Source organism: Amphiura filiformis, chromosome 14 (genome assembly GCF_039555335.1).
Source record: "Amphiura filiformis chromosome 14, Afil_fr2py, whole genome shotgun sequence".
NCBI lineage: Eukaryota > Metazoa > Echinodermata > Ophiuroidea > Amphilepidida > Amphiuridae > Amphiura > Amphiura filiformis.
In genome coordinates this window covers 25219088-25241495 of record NC_092641.1, presented here as the reverse complement: position 1 = coordinate 25241495, position 22408 = coordinate 25219088, and the positions used below count along the sequence as shown (strand labels likewise).

The window sequence follows — 22408 nt, the reverse complement described above, 5'->3', positions numbered from 1 at the left end:
AAAGTTTAAGCTTGATTGCTATTGTTTCTTTGTAAGCCTGCGGCGCAACCTTGAACAATATTGTCTCTTTGTAAGCCTGCGGCGCAACCTTGAACAATATTGTCCTTATACAGTATCTCTTATTAGTTTTCATGTTCTCATATCAGTATCTCATATTAGTTTTCACAGTATCTCATATTAGTTTTCATGTTCTCCTACCCACTATGGGTGATGTTGAATCCTAGCTGAGATTCCTGGGGCATATTCTTTGTCTGCGAGAGGGAGAGCCTATGATATGTACATACCAAGGGTTAGGGTTTTAGCCCCAAAATGGCCAAATAATGTCCATATTTTAGTGGCATTTATTTGCATAAACTTTGGGGTCATACAAACCTGGGTACACAATTTGGCACTTTTGTCACTTGTGTAACGATTTTGACCCTAATGCACTATACAGTTTGTCCACTCTGAAGTACAAAGTGACAACGCCCGCGTATACAGCGCGTTAACAGCTCGCAGTGCTGCGTCTCTGCTGCAGGTATGCGTGTCTTCAAAGTCGGCACAATGTGTGCGTCTGCGTCGGTACTTTGTACTTCAGAGTAGACAGACTGTACTAATAGTACCCTACTGCTTTGTTTCCAATGTGGTTACTCTCCTGTAGTGACTCCATCGGTCACCATACGGTAACTTATTTATTAAGGAGTGACGGCGGAGGTGACTGTAGAGTTCCGTTACTCTGCGGCCAGGAATTTTGTAGTGTAGGTTGGGTTTCCTTTATCATGTTTATACAGCGCGATAATGCTGTGCTTTTTCAGTACGTGGGTATACATGTAGTACAGAGCAGAGTAATGATCTGGTTGCTGTTCAATATTCTGAGATTTCTATAGCAATAGTTGCCATAACTACACTAAGCCAAAAAAAAGAAATCCTGTCCATCAAAATTAAACAAAATTACACACAGGATTGCCTCAATACTCTACTCTAAACACATGTCAGTAACCAAGCAGTTGTCCAATTGACACAATTTGCACTGATATGAAACAGCTTCCTGGACCACATTCACAGCCCTATTGGGATTCAAGATGCCATTTTCACAGATTTCTTTTGTATGGCCGATCAGTTCAACCTCACGTTCAGAACTGGCAGTGGCAATCCCCTATCAAAAAAACAATAGCCCTATGTGAGTGCCCCTCCCTACTTCACCTTTTGCCCCACCCACTGAAAAAGTCCTGGTTACGTTACTTAATAAACGGTAGCTTACCTCTCCTACAGATTTTCCCTTTAAACTGCGCAATCGTAATATTTTATGATAAACCATCGCCACCAATGCTGCTCGTATCCTTCCCGCCCCACGTTCATTCAAGTACATTGCAAGACTCACACAAGTAACCCTTGTGAATTGGAGACTTGTGAACGAAACAACTAGTAGAGAGCCATAAATAAAGTCAGGTTCAGGTGATTGTGTAAAGGCTATGAGTCTACGCATTACGACGGTCTGAAATAAATGGATTGACAACAAGTTATTGAAACACATAGGCACGTGCACTACCTGTAGAAATATTGGCCTCTAAGAACTATTTTGATTGGTTGGAAAAGGCCTATGTCATGATGATTGAGCCAATCAGAGATATGCCAAGTATGGTCAGTATAGTATGACTCAAGGCTTTAATTAAGATCTATTTCAATTGGTTACTCTGATGATTATAATGCAATTAACCAATCAGAGGTACTGTAAGAAAGGCAGTAGTGCCCACTGCCCATGGGGTTATACAGAGGTGAATAGTACATGCACGACCCATACTACTCCTTTTGGTTTGCCCGCCATGTAATTACTAAGTTCTCTTTCATTGTACTTGTACAAAAACATGGTGAAATAAATGAAACTGATGAAACTGAAACTACAAGTCTCATTTATTTGGTATTTTCATGTACATGCTTCATTTTGATTGCACATTGGCTTCTCATCACGATTGTTCGATGTATATAGATGAGGTGACCTATGATGTCACATGTTTACATTCGGACCGCCCTCTGTTGTTTCAAAGCAGGCAAAATAACACAGAAGTGTCTATGACAGACCACATAAATCTCTTTAAAACTCAACTTTTAAAAACCTTTGAAGTTTTGTGTGATATTATGTATATAGCTTAATGCATTTATAAACAAGATTGATACCATTTTTTGTATTATTTGCTTTGAAACCAAATCAACTTCTTCCATGTAAACTATAGTGTTTTGTGCCTGACAGTTTTGATGACAGACCAACGTATCAAATGTAAACACATGTCACCTCATCTATAGAATTGGCTTCATTATTAAGAAAATGCAAACTATAGATGGCGCTATTTATCATCATATTTCTTAATTTCAAGGGGTAGGTAATCAATACTGCCATTTAAACAGATGGAATAGGTGAAACAAGCAACAAAGAAATTTTATATTACATATTTCATCAAAAAAATAAAAGGAAATATTTTTATTAAAAGCCTGAAAGAGTAATTTCCAGTATCTAAATAGCGCCAACAATCTTGTCAGAAATAGATACATTTTATATGACTCAAAAGACTCAAAAGCATCTGTATACATTAGTATGATACGGCTTTAAGCTGTTTAAGCTATTTAAACGTTTTCTGACAACCTTTTTTAACCTTTTGCGAATGATGTCGAAAACGTTTTGTGTTTGCTGGGTAGATATCCAAATAACTCTTTGGATATCGTAGTACAGGTGTATACACTGCTTCCCCCACGGCAAAGTATAACTTTCATTGAAATTTTATAAACTGTTATGAATAAAATGCTGGAAAATACCATAATTATTCACTCCCTTTTTTATTGCTCAAACAAATCGCCATTTTTCTTATCCACACATGCTCACAATTGTTACCCCTCCCCCTCTTACGCACGCTTTGTGCATGACTTAAAATGGCGAAACACATTTGTGTTTAGTGAAGCAGATCGCTGGATTGCCGAAACCAAAATGAATGAAACAAACGGTATTTGAAAGCTAGAACTGCTCCCTTGACGTTGATGTAAGCATCATGTCACAGGGACAAAAACAGAAATACAGTCAGAATACTCTTAAGGGGGTACTACACCCCTGCCCAATTTTGTGCCTATTTTTGCATTTTTCTCAAAAAATATAGAGCATTGGTGACAAGTAAGATATGTATATTATAGGGGCAAGGACTACAACTGCTACACTGGGAATTTTATTTCAGCACAGACAACAGTTGTGGAGCTACAGTCAAAAATGAGGGAAACCAATATTTGATCAATAAATCAAAAACTAATTGCCTTGAGTTGCTGAATTTTTGAGAAAAACGCAATAATAAGCAAAAAATTGGCTAGGGGTGTAGTACCCCCTTAAGCACTTCCTTTCTCTTGACCAAAAGGCTGACAGTAAAATTGTTAACTTGATTGTTGGGAGTGGCCTTCTTTTCCTTGTTCTTTGTCTTCAAATCTGTTTCTCACTTCTCTTTCCATACAGGCCAGCATATGCGTATATAGGCTTTTTAGCCTGGCTTGAGCATTTTGTTAGACGTCTCCACACGGAGCGGCCGTTTAAACAAACAAACAAATTCTATTACTCACCGCAGAGACCAAATTTGCACTGATTGCTATGGCAAGGGCGATTGTACTACAGATGACGAGGCTTCGCATGATATATAACAACGCACTGAATAGTGACGCATCTTTACTTCCATGCTTGGTAAGTAAATGAGCCCATCTTGTCTCAAGCCTGAAGTAAAGAAGTAAAATTAATCTTACAAAATGCATACGTTTATAGTATGTGTATATGCCTAATGGCCTACGCATCTTAAGTTATAACAGCTAATTTGAAGTTGCATATCAATTTGTTAGCGCTCTTTAGTAAAGTCATAGTTCATTGAAATTACAACCGTATGACAAAACAGGGGAAAATAGTAAATTTTTGCACAAGATTTGCAATTTAAAGAGAATTGACCATTGCTCATACTAGTGACGCCAGAGTATGGACAATATAAGTCTGCTTTTTCATTTAATGATATTGAAAAATATATTAAGAAACACTTGAGGGTTTGACTTTTAAAACCTACACTTTGGTCAAAAATGTGCTTGTATAGGAAGTTTTCAACAGATTTACCACATTCGCCTTGCTATTACATTGAATTGTGGTATCTGTTGACCTAGTGACGAAAAGTGTTTTTAGGGGGAAGTGTTGGCTTTCGTTTGATAAAAAAAATTGGATGAAGGGAACACTTGAGGTAAAAACAATCAAAGAGGCGCATTTTTCAACTAGAAGCTCCACAGCTCTTACATTGCTATGCACTCAACCGTCGATGTTGATCAAGCTATATCTTGACCCTAACTCATAAACTTTAACCCAAGACTAAGTAGGGGACAGACTTTTCCACGATTTTACAAATATTACGTTTTGACGCCTATTGCATTTCTTGATGTCTATACACTGGTGCGTTTCTTGGATTTTGACAAAACTACAGCACATAAAGTCTTATTTTTTGCAGAGAATCTTGTTTACTAAAGTACATTACAATCGTGTAAAAATCAGAATTTGACATTTTTTGAGGTCGTTCTCCTCAGCAAATGTTATAATATGACTTTAATGGCATGAATATGGCATATGATATGAATGTAACTGTACATTTTTGAAAAAAAAAACACCCCTGGACAGGTTGAGATGTTCATACCACTGGAAACCTCTGGCTAAATAATGTTTATTTGCAGTGAAGCAGTGTAATAATATACCTATAATCATGCATATCTCGCAAACGCAAAATCGGAATCAACTGAAATGTTTTGAATAAACTTTTTTCGTGGATGTCGACTAGCAATTGTCATAAAAGAGGATGCTATGATCACGAAATACTCCTTTATGTGGTCACTTTAAAAAAGTGATGATGCCAACATCCATCTCTTTCATAGTAAAATAAATTGTTTCTTACAAACCTGTGACTGTTCATCTCGGCTGAGTCTTTATATGAAGCAACTGTTAGATCCTCTGTCTTCAGGGTTCCTTTCCATCCCTTGATAAACAGTGGCGTAACCCATGAAAAGGTGAGGATTGAAAACCAGCTAGCTTTGTCTATTGGAAGCCTGCAACAAAGACATTCAAATTTAATTTACAAGTTAAATTTTGATTTCATTCCGTGAAATGCAGCTTGCATCCAAATAATTATATTAAACACATATATTTGGCCATAACGTGTGAGATGACCAGAATGACCAGAATGGTGCTATTTTACTGGTCTCGAATCCGGTCTCGGACCGAGACCTCGAGACCAGGAGGGCCGAGACCGAGACCGGTCTCGACATCCCTACAAACTTATTGCGATACTCACAACAACATTCACTGTATATGATGTACGAGAAATGCGTATGTGACCAATACCCGTACCTAATTACGATCACCATAGTCTGTTAAAACACCTCAAATGAATCAATTAACTCTTTTGCCTTGCCCCACCCCATTCTTCCTCATCCCATGCCAGTACGACAGCAACTTCGTGACCTCTTTTGTTCGACAGAAAATTTATACGGGTTGGTGAACACGGGTTACGTAACACAATGTTAAAATTTTAGCCGGCAAACGCTTTTTATCAAAACATACTGCAGTTACTGTCCGTTTTCCTATACACAATGCACAGTGCTCTTTCCCATTGACGCGTGACCTCTACAAATAGCCCTACGTTAAAAGTATAAGGATATGACTAGTAACGTCGCTGTGTGAAAAATAACCGGCCAATATTAAAAGTACTCTTCTAAAGTTCTAGAAAATATAGTTTTTGTAACATGTCCTAAATTTTTAGCTAATTTAGATGTTTGGAAATATTCGTATACTTTGGTGTTTTAGTTAATGTTATAGGTAATAGTACATTGCCTAGTTAACGTCGCTGTGTGAAAAATAACCGGCCAATATTAAAAGTACTCTTCTAAAATTCTAGACAATATAGTTTTGTAACATGTCCTAAATTTTTAGCTAATTTAGGTGTTTGGAGAGGGTCGTACTTTTGTGTTTTAGGAAGGATATGTAAACGACAGATAACACCAAAAATATGAAGAAATTATTTCCAAACCGTGTTAAGTCAACAATCATTATGTTGCTCATTTTCAAGAATGCTGGTTTACAAAAAGCACGCCATTGTCTCATTTCGTGAACAAAAGTACACATACCATTGTTTCCTTTCGTTTCCTTTATAATCGGTTACCCAACTGAAGCTATAATACGCAAACTTTATTGCGATATCGCACATGAAAACAGTCACATGTGCACAGCCAGAGAAGATCCGATTTAATCAGTTGAGCTGTTTCAATGAGTGTTATCTTGGTTTAATAGCTTTTAATGGGGTTAAGTCCTGCAAAGGTCGAGATGAATTCTACTGTAGACATGACTGCATCATGATAGCTCCAGAAATGGAAGACACGGGTCGTATATTGCTCCATTTATGTACCCTGACCACAGATAAGATATCAAACATTTGTGTAAAGCAACAAATAACGTGTAAAAGTTGAATTAAATGGAAAAAAAGAAGCTTGAACATGTCCAAAGTAGCTCGGAAAATGAGACAAATTGCATGTCACGAACACAAAAATGTTCATATCATCAAGCAAGAAAAAGCGCCGGAATTAAAAAATGGGTGTCATGTTGTAGAATAACTAAAGTTAGCTTGCCTGAAAATTTCGTGATTTTTGGTTGGGGTATATTTCTAGTCGCATATTGAACATGTTGAAATGTTTATCTTTGTGCGTGACTACTGTCACGCCATATATATTGTACGGCCGATGTTTTTCCTGCAAAGAAACTTTCATTGTCAATTGTCCATTGTTGGTTATTTAACTTGAAAATAATACTCCCAACGTTCAAACAATTTTAAAAGTCAGCATATGTTACATTATTTGGACGGTGTTAAGGGATGGGTTTATATGTGTGTAAATGGAGGAGAAATGGGAGGATTTTGGCATGTTTGCTGTGATTGTTTGCCTAGCAATATTGATCACAAGTACACAATTGATGGTGCATATCAAGGACCAAACTCTATAGTTTTATATTTGAGCACGATCACTTCTGTAAGGTCATGGGAAATTATGTAAATCGGCTTTTATATTTGATGTTGCATATCGGCTCACGCACTTTATTTTTGTACCCAGTATTTCACAAAGTCCCTGTACTCTGATGACCCTATGACTTTTTGCTGGTATGTTGAGCACTTTAAACAATTAATTATAGTACTTACCTCCTACTTTAGGAACATGCGTATGTCTTAATGTATGTCGACCATGTCAACAACCCAGTGTAGTTTTACATGGTTGGAAAAGTCTATTTCCTTTCGCTATTTTGCCAATCATAATTCATAAATTGTCCAACTTTTTTGACAAAAAAGAGTTTTACAACTATTCCGCCAGCAAGGAAACACAAATTTATGTGTATCCAGTGCGTCCTTTACGTTTAAATAGTTCAGTTTATTGTCAAGTTGTGCCTCTATACGCCATATTTACGGAATTGATGATACGAGCTGATACGGAATTTTTGAACCCAAATTTCTTGAAATATACATTACCTTTTTAACTTCTCGCCACGAAATTGGATTCATAAGAAGGTCAAATACAAGCCTTCCATTATGGCTGGTATCATCATCTCGATTGGTGTCTTGTGTTAGTATTATTCCATATTTTGCTGGTAGAAGTTCAATGAAACCCTCCATAATTCACGACTACTGTCACTTGTGTTATAAACTCGATGTGTTTACTATATTGTCGCTCGGGTCCGCGACTAATCGCAGGGACCAGTCTATCATTAGCTATTCTATACACTTTTCAATAGCCTTATTGTGATGTGTGGGAGTTTTAAAAGCCGAGCCATGAACAAAATATAATGCGAGCACCGGGGGCATCAACTTTAGAGGTGACGGTATGTGCCTGTCAATATATGCCCCTCTTTTGAAGCCGACTATACCCGATGACCAGGCACCTTCAGTTTTCAAAATATTATACCCAATGACCCCTTTTTCATTTTGATTGTACATAATTGACCCTTTTTTTTATAAAAAAAAACCCCAACGTTTTGTACTGATATGCGCCTACTTCGCGACGCTTGTACAAAATGTAGGCACATATACCCATCAATTCTAAAGTTGAGTGCCCCAGGGCGAGCGCATACTGCGGGCCAATGAACAATGAGATAGTGGCTTTTCTGATATCACTTTGAGGAACTGTTGAAGTATAAATCAGCCAACGAGTAGGTGTGTCCAAATTGCACATCTTGAATTGAGACCAAGACATGCTGTTATTTCAATTGTTATATCGTTCCGGTTGGTTTATTACCTACCATTGCCTACGAGATGCAGTTCTAAGGTGACAGAGGGACAGGTCTGCAATTCGATTCCACAACCATTCATACCTTTCATCTGTTTTATTGTATTATCGTGCGAATTGCTCCGTGGTACCTTACGGGTACCTGAATTTTATTTGAATGAAGATGACTCTGTCATGCTCGACGTCATATTGCATAATTTCTATACAGTATATGCAATAAACCAACCAGAACAGTATAACAATTGAAATAATAGGCAGTTCTAAGATAGGTTAAGAAGAATATAACGTCATTCTGTATTATTATTCAAGGTTGTAACGTGTGTCTATGCTGTCATGTAGGCCTACCTGGCAACAGACACGCCCCGGTACAAACAGATGAAATTTGTAGAAAAGCGTGATTATGACAAAAACATTAAAAATGATACTTTGAGGTATTGTTTTTTAATTTTTGTATGGCAGATCATACATACACATGTGCTGAGGTCAAAAAGGTAAAAATTTTGTTTTTGACCCCTGACTCACCTGTCATTCCAAACAACCCCTTAATTCATTCCAGAAATAGAATCACGCGAGTTAGCCACTGAGTGGGTATAACATTGCTATTATTGTCACCGAATTAATCATATCTCTGGTATGGCTTAGTGGTAAATACATGTATTTGGAAGTTCGATCTTGGTTCGAACCCCGCAAGCACCGCCCTTTGATTTTTGATTTGATTTTAACTCATATTTTTAAATCCTAGTTTTCATATTTTTATTAAAGCCATAATATACCACTCCAATTTGAAGTTTTGTTATTCCAAAAATTATAAAAATATTTATAATATTAGTAAATAACTGTCAGGAAGGTTTTCACTTTACATTTGAAGCAGAAGTAGCGAGATAAAAATGAAAGAAAACACTTAATAATCTTGACCGCTTAACTGTGGTGTTCTATGGGGGATTAGTCTTAATAAGACATCAAAGTTAGTTACTCTATCTAGACAACGAACTTGGCTGATTCCAATTAGGTGTAATCCGAGGTGTAAGTTGGACATTGTGTAAAAATTACAAATATGCCAAAATATTAGGTTTGAAATTCGTGCATCTCATGATTTGATATGTATGCATAAAAGCTCATAAAATATATTGCCGATAGGGAGGGTCTAGTCCAATTAAAAATCGTGAAAATCTGTGTTGACGTTCCTTTATTTGATAGGCCTATATTATATTCTTGAACTTTTAAAAATTACTTAAGTTTGACATGCTTTATTTGATTATTTCATATTGAAAGCTACTGAACTTAAATGCATTTTTTTAAAAAGATATGAACTCGAATATAGGATTAGGCTTAAACATGAACAAGAAATAAATCATGAAAAAAGTGGGCCTTCAAGCTGACATTCATTTATGCCTATATAATTAAAGACAAAGGGAGAGGAAAAAAGAAAATGAAAACGAACTGAAAAATTCCACATCATCGATAAGATAACATGGGAATCGATCGACCTCTCAACCTTCCGCACTGCACACCTTCGCTCTGTCCACTAAGCCATCCCAACTTGTTCGGGCAAAGGGTATTCTTTTGCTATCTTATTTCTCGTTCAACATGTTCAAGGATCTCACTCAACAACAATCTTTTCAAAACTGCTTGTACTTCAGTTAAATGATATGATACTACCTTCTTTGCCGACTACAATATTTTGTTACACAATAGAGTATTTTGCATTTATAAAATATATACCAATAGACGTTTTTAATTGCTATTTTAATCAATATAACATGTATAATAGACAGCGCCGGCTGGGATCCATTTCGTGAAGCATCGTAACACTTGCAACGTGCGCTTACGACACGAGGGCTCAAAGAACGCAACTTTTCAACCTACGACTAGGTTATTCCACCGCTCATTTTCGCTGAAATTTTAATACAAGCTCTGGTTAATTCATGTTTATCATAACAGAAAAGCATTAGACCGGCGTTTCCTCAAAGCTGTAGATATCGTGACATGCATTTTCTCTCATTTTTTAGGCTACTTCGCGCTCCAAAAGCATTCATTTGTCCACAATAATTCAACTTTTACACGTTATTCTTTGCCTTATACGCATGTTTCATATCTTATCTATGGGCTCAATATGGAAATGAAGGGAGAAACGACTCGTGTTTTCCATTTTTTTATGTTTTCTGAAAAACCGTATTTGCCACCTGATTTTCAACATAGCGTTACGTAACAGTAAAAATTACCGGAAGTGAGCTAAGTTGCTGTCGTACTGATGCATATTCCGATAAATCTCAATTTGATCCACAGCTAGACATATGTGATGCGATCAAGCAAAATCAGTCGGAACTCGGAAATATTAAATTTTCAGTTTCTTATAGGATAGTAAAAGGCATTTACAAAGCTAGATTTTGCAGAAAACCCCATTGAAATTGAACAACCAGTATCAAAGATATGAGCAATTAAAGAGTTTCCAAAACAATAGAAAACAAAAGGAAATTTTTTCTTTGTTTGGCTATATCTCAAAATCAATATTTCCGAGTTCCGACTGATTTTGCTTGATCGCGTCACATATGACGAGGCACTGGGTCATGCTATTTAAAGGGCCTATCTATTGCAAAAACAAGTTTAACTGCATTTAAAGAGAATAATTATTACATTACAATTTAACACTCGTTGCAATTTTTTTTATGAGTATTTCTCCTGAAAAAATGGAAATTGTGTTGGTAAAATTCGGGGTCGTACGGGCCCTTCCCCCGTTCGAAGCGAAATTAATTTTCAAGGCTGCGGGATTAATGACCTAAGTAAATGAAGCAGACACTATAGGGGAGAGTGGGGGTAATTCCGAGCACCTTTTCATTTAAGCCTATTACTACACATTAAAACAACGTAATCAAGAGTGGGATTACCCGCCGTTCCCCTATGTTCACGATATACACATGAGCCTTGAACTCTTTTCATGTTCATTCATGTATAGATGCGCAACCTTCAATGGTCAACAAAAGGTTAGCTACCGACCCATTAAAATGGTTTTATTTATTTGCATAATAAATACAATATTAATCAGGCTCAAATTCTAAGCTCAAAATATTTCTTGTAGTCCAAATATTTCTCATGATGTTGATATACATATCAATTGTAATATCACAATTTACTAATATATAATAAAGAAGCGGCTGATTTTATCCATATGTTTAAAAACCATTAAATTTGTAATACTTGATTCAGAGTTTTTTTCTGAGAACAACAACAGTATAGGTTCTGTGCATTGAGAGTGTTTACAGTCCATTCTCTCAGATTGTTTCTAGGTCAAATCTATCTCGTTCGACGGAACTCACCGCTTACAGTTGGTTTTTGCGGAATATCAATTTTAAACGTCTTATTTTCTCTAAAAAAGGAGTCATTTTCATTGTCCTCATAACATTAGCTTGCCAATGATATGATGTTGTCCGAGCAATATATATGCCCTTTAAAAGTGATTAAACTGTAGTATGACTTAGTATTTGACTGACTAATCTGTTACATCATTCCATTCAAGGTAAAACATGCTATAACACTCATGCCTAGGGCATCTATAGGTCGGTGCAGTGTTCATTTTTGCTTTTTCGTCGGTAAATTGGTTGTATTTGGTCATTTATTTAGGCATAAATTTTGCCATCCAATTCATGTCCGACATTCTGCCTTTTGCTTTGAAAATCAACTCGCCTTCCCAAAACTCGCCTTTTGCCCTTGTGTACTAACTCGTCTTTTACCCTTGTCCACTAACTCTCATTAACTCGCCTATCCCGTAACTCGCCTTTTATGCAAAGAAATACTAATATTATGAATTCTTGTGAAGAAAGCTTATCCACTCATTTATGTCAAAACTTTTAATTTAAAGCAATCTTGTAACATTTCCATAAAATGGATTTTACTTTTTTTTTCCACAAAATGTTCCACACATTGAACAGAACAATGAGGTCAAGCAAAGAAAATCGCTGTTTAATTCCAACGCCTATGCTGCCAATATGTTGTCTATCGTGACTTTTTGAAATTAGAATTTTGAAAACAATTCGAGCGTGTCCTCCTCGGCGAATAATACAATATTGCCTAAAGACGTTTCTACTGTATATAAAACATACCTTGAATCCGTTTTTCTTTTCTTTTTCTTGCGCGAATTGATTTTGGTATAAGTTGGGTTATACACAGCATTTGTATCTTCCTGGTATGATCCAGATGAATCTCTTCTACTGTTTCCATGGTTACCTTTCCTATCATCATTGTCATGATTGGCGTTACCCTTTAAACGCATTGGCTTGGTTGAATTCATCGTTTACACTGGAAAATAGTAATGCACAGTTCAATGTTATAAAACTGGGGTCTCCCCGTCAGTCCGAAACACCGTCAATCCGAACCCCTGTCAGTCCGAAAACCCGTTAGGGTTACCGTCAATCCGAACCCCCGTCAGTCCGAAAACCCGTTAGGGTTACCGTCAATCGAACCCCGTCAGTCCGAAAACCCGTTAGGATTACCGTCAATCCGACCCCCCGTCAGTCCGAAAACCCGTTAGGGTTACCGTCAATCCGAACCCCCGTCAGTCCGAAAGCCCATTAGGGTTACGTCAATCCGAACCCCTGTCAGTCCGAAAGCCCGTTAGGGTTACCGTCAATCCGAACCCCCGTCAGTCCGAAAGCCCGTTAGGGTTACCGTCAATCCGAACCCCGTCAGTCCGAAAACCCGTTAGGGTTACCGTCAATCGAACCCCGTCAGTCCGAAAACCCGTTAGGGTTACCGTCAATCGAACCCCGTCAGTCCGAAAACCCGTTAGCCGTGGGTTACCGTCAATCCGAACCCCCGTCGGTCCGAAAACCCGTTAGGGTTACCGTCAATCGAACCCCGTCAGTCCGAAAACCCGTTAGGGTTACCGTCAATCGAACCCCGTCGGTCCGAAAACCCGTTAGGGTTACCGTCAATCCGAACCCCCGTCAGTCCGAAAACCCGTTAGGATTACCGTCAATCCGAACCCCCGCCAGTCCGAAAACCCGTTAGGGTTACCGTCAATCCGAACCCCGTCAGTCTGAAAGCCCGTTAGGGTTACGTCAATCGAACCCCTGTCAGTCCGAAAGCCCGTTAGGGTTACCGTCAATCCGAACCCTGTCGGTCCGAAAGCCCGTTAGGGTTACCGTCAATCCGAACCGCCGTCAGTCCGAAAACCCGTTAGGGTTACCGTCAATCCGAACCCCCGTCAGTCCGAAAACCCGTTAGGATTATCGTCAATCCGAACCCCGTCAGTCCGAAAACCCGTTAGGATTACCGTCAATCCGAACCCCGTCAGTCCGAAAACCCGTTAGGATTACCGTCAATCCGAACCCCCGTCAGTCCGAAAACCCGTTAGGATTACCGTCAATCCGAACCCCCGTCAGTCCGAAAACCCGTTAGGATTACCGTCAATCCGCACCCCCGTCAATCCGAACCCCCGTCAGTCCGAAAACCCGTTAGGATTACCGTCAATCCGAAGCCCCGTCAGTCCGAAAACCCGTTAGGATTACCGTCAATACCGTCCGAAAACCCGTTAGGGTTACCGTCAATCCGAACCCCCGTCAGTCCGAAAGCCCGTTAGGGTTACCGTCAATCCGAACCCCGTCAGTCCGAATGCCCGTTAGGGTTATACCGTCAATCCGAACCCCGTCAGTCCGAAAACCCGTTAGGATTACGGTCAATCCGCACCCCGTCAGTCAGAAAACCCGTTAGGATTACCGTCAATCCGAACCCCCGTCAGTCCGAAAACCCGTTAGGATTACCGTCAATCCGCACCCCCGTCAGTCCGAAAACCCGTTAGGATTACCGTCAATCCGAACCCCCGTCAGTCCGAAAACCCGTTAGGATTACCGTCAATCCGAACCCCGTCAGTCCGAAAACCCGTTAGGATTACCGTCAATCCGAACCCCCGTCAGTCCGAAAACCCGTTAGGGTTACCGTCAATCCGAACCCCCGTCAGTCCGAAAGCCCGTTAGGGTTACCGTCAATCCGAACCCCCGTCAGTCCGAAAGCCCGTTAGGGTTACCGTCAATCCGAACCCCGTCAGTCCGAAAGCCCGTTAGGGTTAGGGTAAGGGTTATGTCAAGGGTGACGGGTTTTCGGACTGACGGAGGTTCGGATTGACGGTGTTTCGGACCGATGGTGTGTCCCCATAAAACTAATCATACTGCGGAAATAGCACATATTGCGAATCCACTACGAATCCAATATGGCGATACTCTCAACTTGAGATGAGACTCACTATAAAAGCTTATAAATTATTCTCATGGAAGTAAGAGACATGTTTAGTGTTCAAAGACTGCATTGTACTTCAAAGTGAGTATCATACTTGCTGCAATACTGAATAAAAAAGTACAGGTGCAACAATTGAGACAACGTGTAGCATGTTGAAAATCAAAGTTCGCTTTAGCAGTACGAAGTAAAGCTGTTGTGTACTATGTAAGTCCTGACAATATGTGCTGTGATTAGTTAATTTGTTAAGCATACACAAAGACCACAGATTGAAATTGTCTTGTGTTTTCACCAGCCGGCAGTAAAAAAACATCCCCTCCCGCTGGTGAGCTATACTAATAAAGCTAAAACTATGCTTCTAGCATTTGCTGCTAAAAAGTAATTTGCTTCTCAGAAAAAGTACAGGCACATGCTAGCCAACCAAGAGAAGAGATCAGACACCACTAAGCACCCATATGTCAGTTTGACAAAGCAAGACGCTTTGCCCATGGGGATACGCCCAGGGGCTATTTTAACGTGTCTCCTGGCCCGTTCGTGCAGTGAGATTTAAAATCCGTGAAGTGCTAATTAAAATTCCGTGCTTAAAATATTTATAATTATGCTATTCAACCAATTCAAAAGGGACGGCTTAATAGCGCCTTCTGCATGGTCCCTTTCAGGTAAAAATGTCAACACTTCATTGCCCCTTTTCTTGAAAACGTTTAATTTTCATAGGTTCTGATGCATTTAGATATAGTTTAGGAACAGTATGTAAATCATCAGCTCCCCCCCTGCTCACTACAGTGTTTACAACCAATACAATTTCTGAACATGCCACCTGACTAATTGAAATTACAATAATATAGAAAATAACTATACAAAGATGTATCGATACCCATACATCTGACTGCTATGATGTAAATAGGTGCAGTGTAATAAATAACTGTTTCTAAACAATTCAATAATTCATATTGGCCTTTGTTATAATGGCTAAATGATCACCCATTTTGGAGATCAAAGATAAATTAATGAAAATCTTACCTGCCTTATGACACACAATAACTTGTCGGAATATATATAAATACACGTGTAATGTATAGCATAGCAAAATGTAATTCATTTTTTCGCTCCAAAGAATACCACACACACACATAAACACAGTACAAAAGGTTTTGTTATGTTTCAAGTTCAGATCCAAGGTCAAAGTGAAACTGGTGATCTGTATCATTTCCAAAATAGACACTAGACCTTCTACAACGAGCAAAAACCTCATGATGCAAAAGACCACGTGTTTGAATCACTCTAATGTATTTGAAGACTTGAGTGCAAGAAGACCGTAAGTCCACTTGGCCCCTCAACATGACTGTATACACTGCAGTTGCGTATAGTTTCGTATAGTTTGGTAATGTTTTATACGTGTTCAGGGGCCAAAACAAATCTTTCACAACATTTCATGATGTTTTCACCCTGGAACATGTATTAAACGTTATAAAACCCTAAGAAACTATACGTAGTGTATACAGGTTGAGGGGCCAAGTGGGCTCACGGTCTTCTTGCGCTCAGGTCTTCATTTACCTTGAACCGATTTAGTCACAATATTGATTTGTTGTATTATGCAATAGGGAAACGCTAAGTATCTGATACTAATATTAGTAATTGAACAAGAAGTAATGATTTCAGTGATTTTTGAGTGATTAAGGGGGTACTGCACCCTCATCGAAACGCTCAAAACGCTCATTCCAGTACCCTTAACAACACAGTATTACAGTAATTCTTATAATTTATATAAAGAATTTTTAAGTTGCAGATTACAGCGATCAATGGTTATTACGCAAATATTGTGGTACGTAAAACCCTCCATTCTCTTCGCACTGACTTCAAATCAATACACATAGCTGCAACTTTTAAATTCGGGCATTTTTCTTTAAAAACACTGCTGTAATGTTAAAGGGGCATTTCGTGATCCACAGCCTCATCCCCCCACTTTTCCCAAAAAAAGTTGAGATTTTTACACCACTGGATACCTCTGGCTACATAATGTTTATATACCAAATATTTCTTGCAGATTAAAGGCCCATTCAGTGATTTGCTCATCCGGACGATCTTAAAAATCACTAAAATTCCGATTTTGGTACCTTTGTCATTGTCATAGATGTGCTAACATAGCCTGCGAGTGGTTTAGCCGAAAGCCGTATATTTAAGACAAAATAAGACATTTTACACGAATCTGTAATTTAGATACTGACAGTACTAAATTAGCTACATGTATTTGAATGGAGCTTCAACTTCATCAGTACTGCTGTTTTCTTCGTTTTTTGCCAAATTTGTCATTTCAAAAATACCAAATGACAATTTGAATGACTTGTCCTTCACTTTTAAGCAATTTATAAACAATTTTAATTTTTTTACACTTGCGCTGAGATCACTGAATGGGTCTTTAATTCGTTTAGCAAAAATACAGCCAAATTTGAATTTCGTTCTGGTGCACCAGAACGAAATTACAACACATTGTCTATGGAGCAGTGTAATACACATAATCATGCATAACTCGCAAACGCAAAATCGGAATCAACTGAAATTTTGGAAATAAGCTTTTTTCGTGGATATCTACTGAAAAATGTCATAAAAGAGGATGCTAGGATCACGAAATCCTCCTTTAATATTGAACGATATTGGACAAATATGGTATCAAAATGCGCGCAAATAAATTATCCTTCTTTCTATGTTGAAATATTGTGGACACATTTATTAGTTCTGACGCCATTGGAGTATTTATAACAGCAGCGTTACTTTTCGTGCAGTGTTTATTTTAAATTGTTGCGATTTGGTAGAGCTTTGGCAAAAATTGCATTGATCATTTCATAGAGAGTGTGTAGAATAATTCAAATATCACAGATATACTTTTGTAGGTCATGTGCTTCTTAGTTATGTTGTAAAGAGGGCTGAAACAACAACACTTTTGTAAAACGTGCATAACTAATTGACAACAAGTTTTCAACGGATATGATTTGTAGAATGAAGTTTTGCAAAACATCAAAGCGTTTTGCAAAACATCAGAGCGTTATTTTTAATGATATATTGATATCGATAATGAAAATAGATTTTATTTTGGCTGCTTCGAGCAATTGTAGCCTACCCTTAACAGCGCTTTCAACTGTTATTAAACAATTTATTTAGAAAAGCATGCTCGTAAGCAAAACAAATATGCCGGTCTTCTTTTTGTTCTTACCAGGGGCGTGGCCTGCAGCCTGTCAGTAAAGATAACGTTTTTCGTGTGCGTTCTATTTTCAAACTTTCCAAAGTTCACCAAAAAAGTTCACCAAAGACATTTTTAAATTAACTTTGTTGGGTTCATTATATATAGTATTTGGAATTGTAACAAAGAGCCCTTGTGGGATGACCTCGAATACCTCAAATTGTTAATATTGTTTGTTGGCTCTTTTAAATTACTTTTTTATCCCGGTTTTTTATGCATTTCTCAAATGTAGTTGTTTCTTTTTGCTTTGTTTACCCTGCATTGGTCCATGCTGTTGTTTTGCACTTGCATGTTGGTCATGTCCTGGGTTTTATATGTTAATAAAGTAATAAGAAGATACGCTCTGTTCACAAAGTTATATTTCGCTCACTATCGACCCATGTGGCACAACATAGCAAATCAGTACAGAACTTAAAGACCCATTCAGTGATTCCAGCGCAAGTGTAATCAAATTAAAATTGTTTATAAATTGCTTAAAAGTGAAGGATAAGTCATTGAAATTGTCATTTGGTATTTTTGAAATGACAAATTTGGCAAAAAAACGAAGAAAAAGAAGAAGTTGAAGCCCCATTCAAATACATGTAGCTAATTTAGATACTGTCAGTATCTAAATTACAGATTCGTGTAAAATGTTTTATTTTGTGTTAAATACATGGCTTTCGGCTGAACCTAGACTTCTCCGTAGTCCACTTGCCAATTGTGCACTACTCTGGCTATTACATTTAAGCTTAAAACTCTGATTTAATTAATGAGTGCACAATTGATAGATTTTCACAACTGATCTTTTCCGTCACCGTACGCCCGCTGTTTGTTAGCTTTTTCGGATAATAGGCCTAAACTGGCAGATTCTAAAATTAGAATTGTTCAGTATTGAAGTGTCATTATAATTATGCCATTATGATATGTTGCATTCAATAATATAAGCCTACGTAGGGCCTATACTTTACTTTTACTGTCACAAATATAATTATATAGCCTAAACTTTTTCATAACCATTTTATACTAGTATTTTGATGTACTAAATATCAGTATAATTTCGAGTTCAACTGAATGCGTTCATCATGATTAATAACATTTTTATTTATCAAAAATCGACTATGGCATAGTCTAGGCTGAACCACTCGCAGCCTATGTTAGCACATTATGACAATGACAAAGGTGCCAAAATCTGAATTTTGATGATTTTTATGATCGTCCGGATGAGCAAATCACTGAATGGGCCTTTAATGGAAGAAATGCATTATGGGAAGTGTTAGATATTTTTAGCAGACAACATTTATCTCGACAATGCTTATTGTTCGCTATTCGTTTCAGGCGCATGACATGAAAAGTATATCAGTGTTGTATTGTGCAAGTAAATTTACTTCGTGCGTGTGAATTTTACTGGGTCTAGCTATTCCATAACGATAAAGTAAAAACTGCTTCTACATGGCTAACAAATACTAATTGTGTCACAAAAAATGCTGTGCAAACGTTGTTATCCGATCCCTTTAAGGGATGGGGTATTAACGTTTGGACAGTATTATTAATGGGACATTAAACACATCAGACATATCGAATTGCATTCTGAATACGAAGAATGTCCTTCTGATATCAAATAATTTTGATTTTTGAAATTCGCAATGTAATACACATTTTATGGCAAATCATTAAAATTGATATTTTGATATTTAACAGTACTTGAAGTAAACTTTATAAATCTGATGATTTATACTTAAAGTGTATGTAGGTGGGATGAAAAGCCGACGATCAATTGAAAATTTTGACCTTTCGTATTGAAGATATGGATTTTTCCCCAAAACACACAAAAAATAGGTCTTTTTGGAAAAAAATACATATCTTCAATATAAAAGGTCAAAATTTGCAATTGATCGTCGGCTTTTCCTCCCAGCTACATACACTTTAAGAATATGTCATTAGATTTATAAAATTTACTTTGAGGACTGTTATATATCAAAATTTGAAAAATATCAAATTTTAATAATTTGTCATAAAATTTGTATTATATCTTAATTTCAAAAATGTAAATTATTTGATATCAGAAAGACATGCTTCGTATTCAGAATGCAATTCGATATGTCTGATGTGCTCTCGTGTCTCACAAAAAATACTGTCGAAACGCTCAAAACGCTCATTCCATTCCAGATCCCTTAAGGTTATACGAGGTATTGTTGGTCGAAGCAGCCAAAAAAAAATCGATTTTCTTTATCTGAATCAATATATTATTGAAAAATAACACTTTGGTGTTTTGTAGAAGTTCATTGTACAAATCATATACTTTGAAAACTTGCTTAATTTATTGTTGTTGATGAGTTATGTACGTTTTACAAAAGTGTTGTTGTTTCAGCCCTCTTTACAACATAACTCGAGAACCACAGGACCTACAAAAGTATATCTGTGATATTTGAATTCTTATACATGCTCGATATGAATTGAGCAATGCATTTTTTGATAAAGCTCACTACCATTCGCAAGATGCTGTGAACTACATTTTTTTCCTGCTTCGACCAACAATACATCGTATAGGCCTACCCTTAAAGTGAAAAATGAAGGGAAGGAAATACATTTTCCCAAAAAGACTGGTTCCAATTGGTATCTGCATATCAACCATTAAAGTGAATCTTTTCAACTCTGCACACACTGAACTTATTGAACTTTAATATGAACGCTTTCCAAAGCAAAACAGACAAAGCTGTGCACAGAGCTCCCGCATTACAGTTTAAAGGGGCACACGCGCTCGCAAATTAAAGGCATAATGTACGATCTTATAATATGAAATTGGTTAATTTTTTTACCTGGTTTTTTGATTTGTAATGTTTACACATGTCCCAACTTGCACCTAAATGGAATCAGCCAAATTTGTTGTGTTTGTAGGTTAACAGAGCAACATTCGACATAATGTCATAATTCAAGGAATTATGACATTATGTCCTAGAACTGTGTGTTAAAGGGCCAAAATAACAAACAGGCTTTCTTGTACTTTACCTTGTTATTGCAGCTCAAAATGGACAGAAACCCTTCCCGATAATTATTACTAGCATTATTTCAGCATTTTGAGTATATAAAAACAAATTTAACATTTGAACGAAATCGTACATTAAGGCTTTAATTAATCAAAATGAGAACATAATTGAAGACCTGAGCGCAAGAAGACCGTAAGTCCACTTGGCCCCTCAACATGTATACACTTAATTTGCGTATAGTTTCGAATAGTTTGATAATGTTTTATACATGTTCAGGGTCCAAAATAAATCTTTCCCCTTTCATGATGTTTTCACCCTGGAACATGTATTAAACATTATAAAACCCTATACGTAACTTAAGTGTATACATGTTGAGGGGCCAAGTTAAGCCCAGACTAAAAGAATGTGCACATTACAACACTCAATGAACACATTCTTCTTCCCTGCACTTTATGAACATATTCGGAGGCTAAACATCACTTCCTAAACATCAAATGCCTAATCATGGCTATTATCAAATTCTCTAAACAAATATGTTCAGTATTTTAATAAAGTTTACAAAGTGAAGGCAACAATGCCTTAGGAAAAAGCGTTTAAAGTGCTCAGTGCACTGTTTTTGCAGTGAATTTTTGTGCCTATCTCGATACACGCCTGTGATCAAAATAATAAACGAATGAAAATCTTACCTGCTACAACAATGAACTAATTGTTCATATTTTCATTTGGCTGCCAATATCAAACACAGGTTTAAACATGTACACGGAAGGATGCATATGTATACATGTATGTTGTTCATGTTCATAGAAAAAACGTACTCATAGTCCGTTCACTATAAGATGGCACATGGCCTATGGAAAAGTACACGTGTCCACAGGGGACTAGATCAAATGGTATACACAATTTTTGGAAAATGTGTGGTAGCTTTAGTTAATGTTGGCACAACTTGAACATATCATTTTCTGAAACAAAATTTATGACATTTAGTGAAAAAGAACTGGGCCATAATGACGATAGACCTATATGCAACACATTTGACACTTTGGAAAATGTGTGGTTAGTTACTGTTGCCACAACTTGTACATATCCTTTTCTGAAACAAAATTAATGACATTTAGTGAAAAAGAACTGGGTCATGTGCCATCTTATACAAAAGATACCGTAGACCTATATGCAACACATTTGAGACGTTAAGGGTAAAATAATCTGAAGAGCAGGTTTAAAAGAGTCATTTTAGGGACGCACCATTTGACTCCCCCTTGAGTCGAAGGCTGTGCTAACACTTTTCTTTGATGACTTTAAGGATAGACTAGGTATTGTTGGTCGAAGCAGCCAAACAAAAACCCGTAAGTGTAACCTCGGATGACATCGATTTCATTTTTTCCGTGTTCGCCTCATATAAAGGATTTCACCAACCAAGTTTAAGCCCAATGGGGCGAAGTTTAAATTTAACCCCTAGGTGACTTCGGTTAACCTCCTCAATTTAATTTCGCACATGTACTCGTATTTCTATGTATCGAGAATTTTTTGAAGTTTAAGCCCGATCGGACAAAGTTTGAAATTTTGACCTTTGACCTGGGATGACCTTTAAAACCACCCTGTCTACTTGAAACGCCCGGTACCGATCTATATCCAAAAAAATCGATGCTCAGCAACGTATAGCCGGACACTTCGACACATTTCGCCTATAATCTTATTA

At 37.4% G+C, this 22408-nt stretch overlaps 1 protein-coding gene across 1 annotated transcript in view; it reads right to left on the bottom strand.

The window, feature by feature from the left end:
* The window catches only part of LOC140169312 (ATP-binding cassette sub-family C member 5-like), a 51479-nt gene extending 29947 nt beyond the window's left edge, over positions 1-21532 (bottom strand). The window contains exons 1-5 of the mRNA XM_072192570.1: positions 21399-21532; positions 12387-12582; positions 4927-5073; positions 3571-3718; positions 1241-1474 (exon numbers count right to left, since the gene is read on the bottom strand). Coding sequence (XP_072048671.1) covers positions 1241-1474; positions 3571-3718; positions 4927-5073; positions 12387-12574 — 717 coding nt within the window. The 5' untranslated portion in view covers positions 12575-12582; positions 21399-21532. The remainder of the gene's footprint in view (positions 1-1240; positions 1475-3570; positions 3719-4926; positions 5074-12386; positions 12583-21398) is intronic.
* Between the last annotated feature and the right edge of the window lie 876 nt (positions 21533-22408).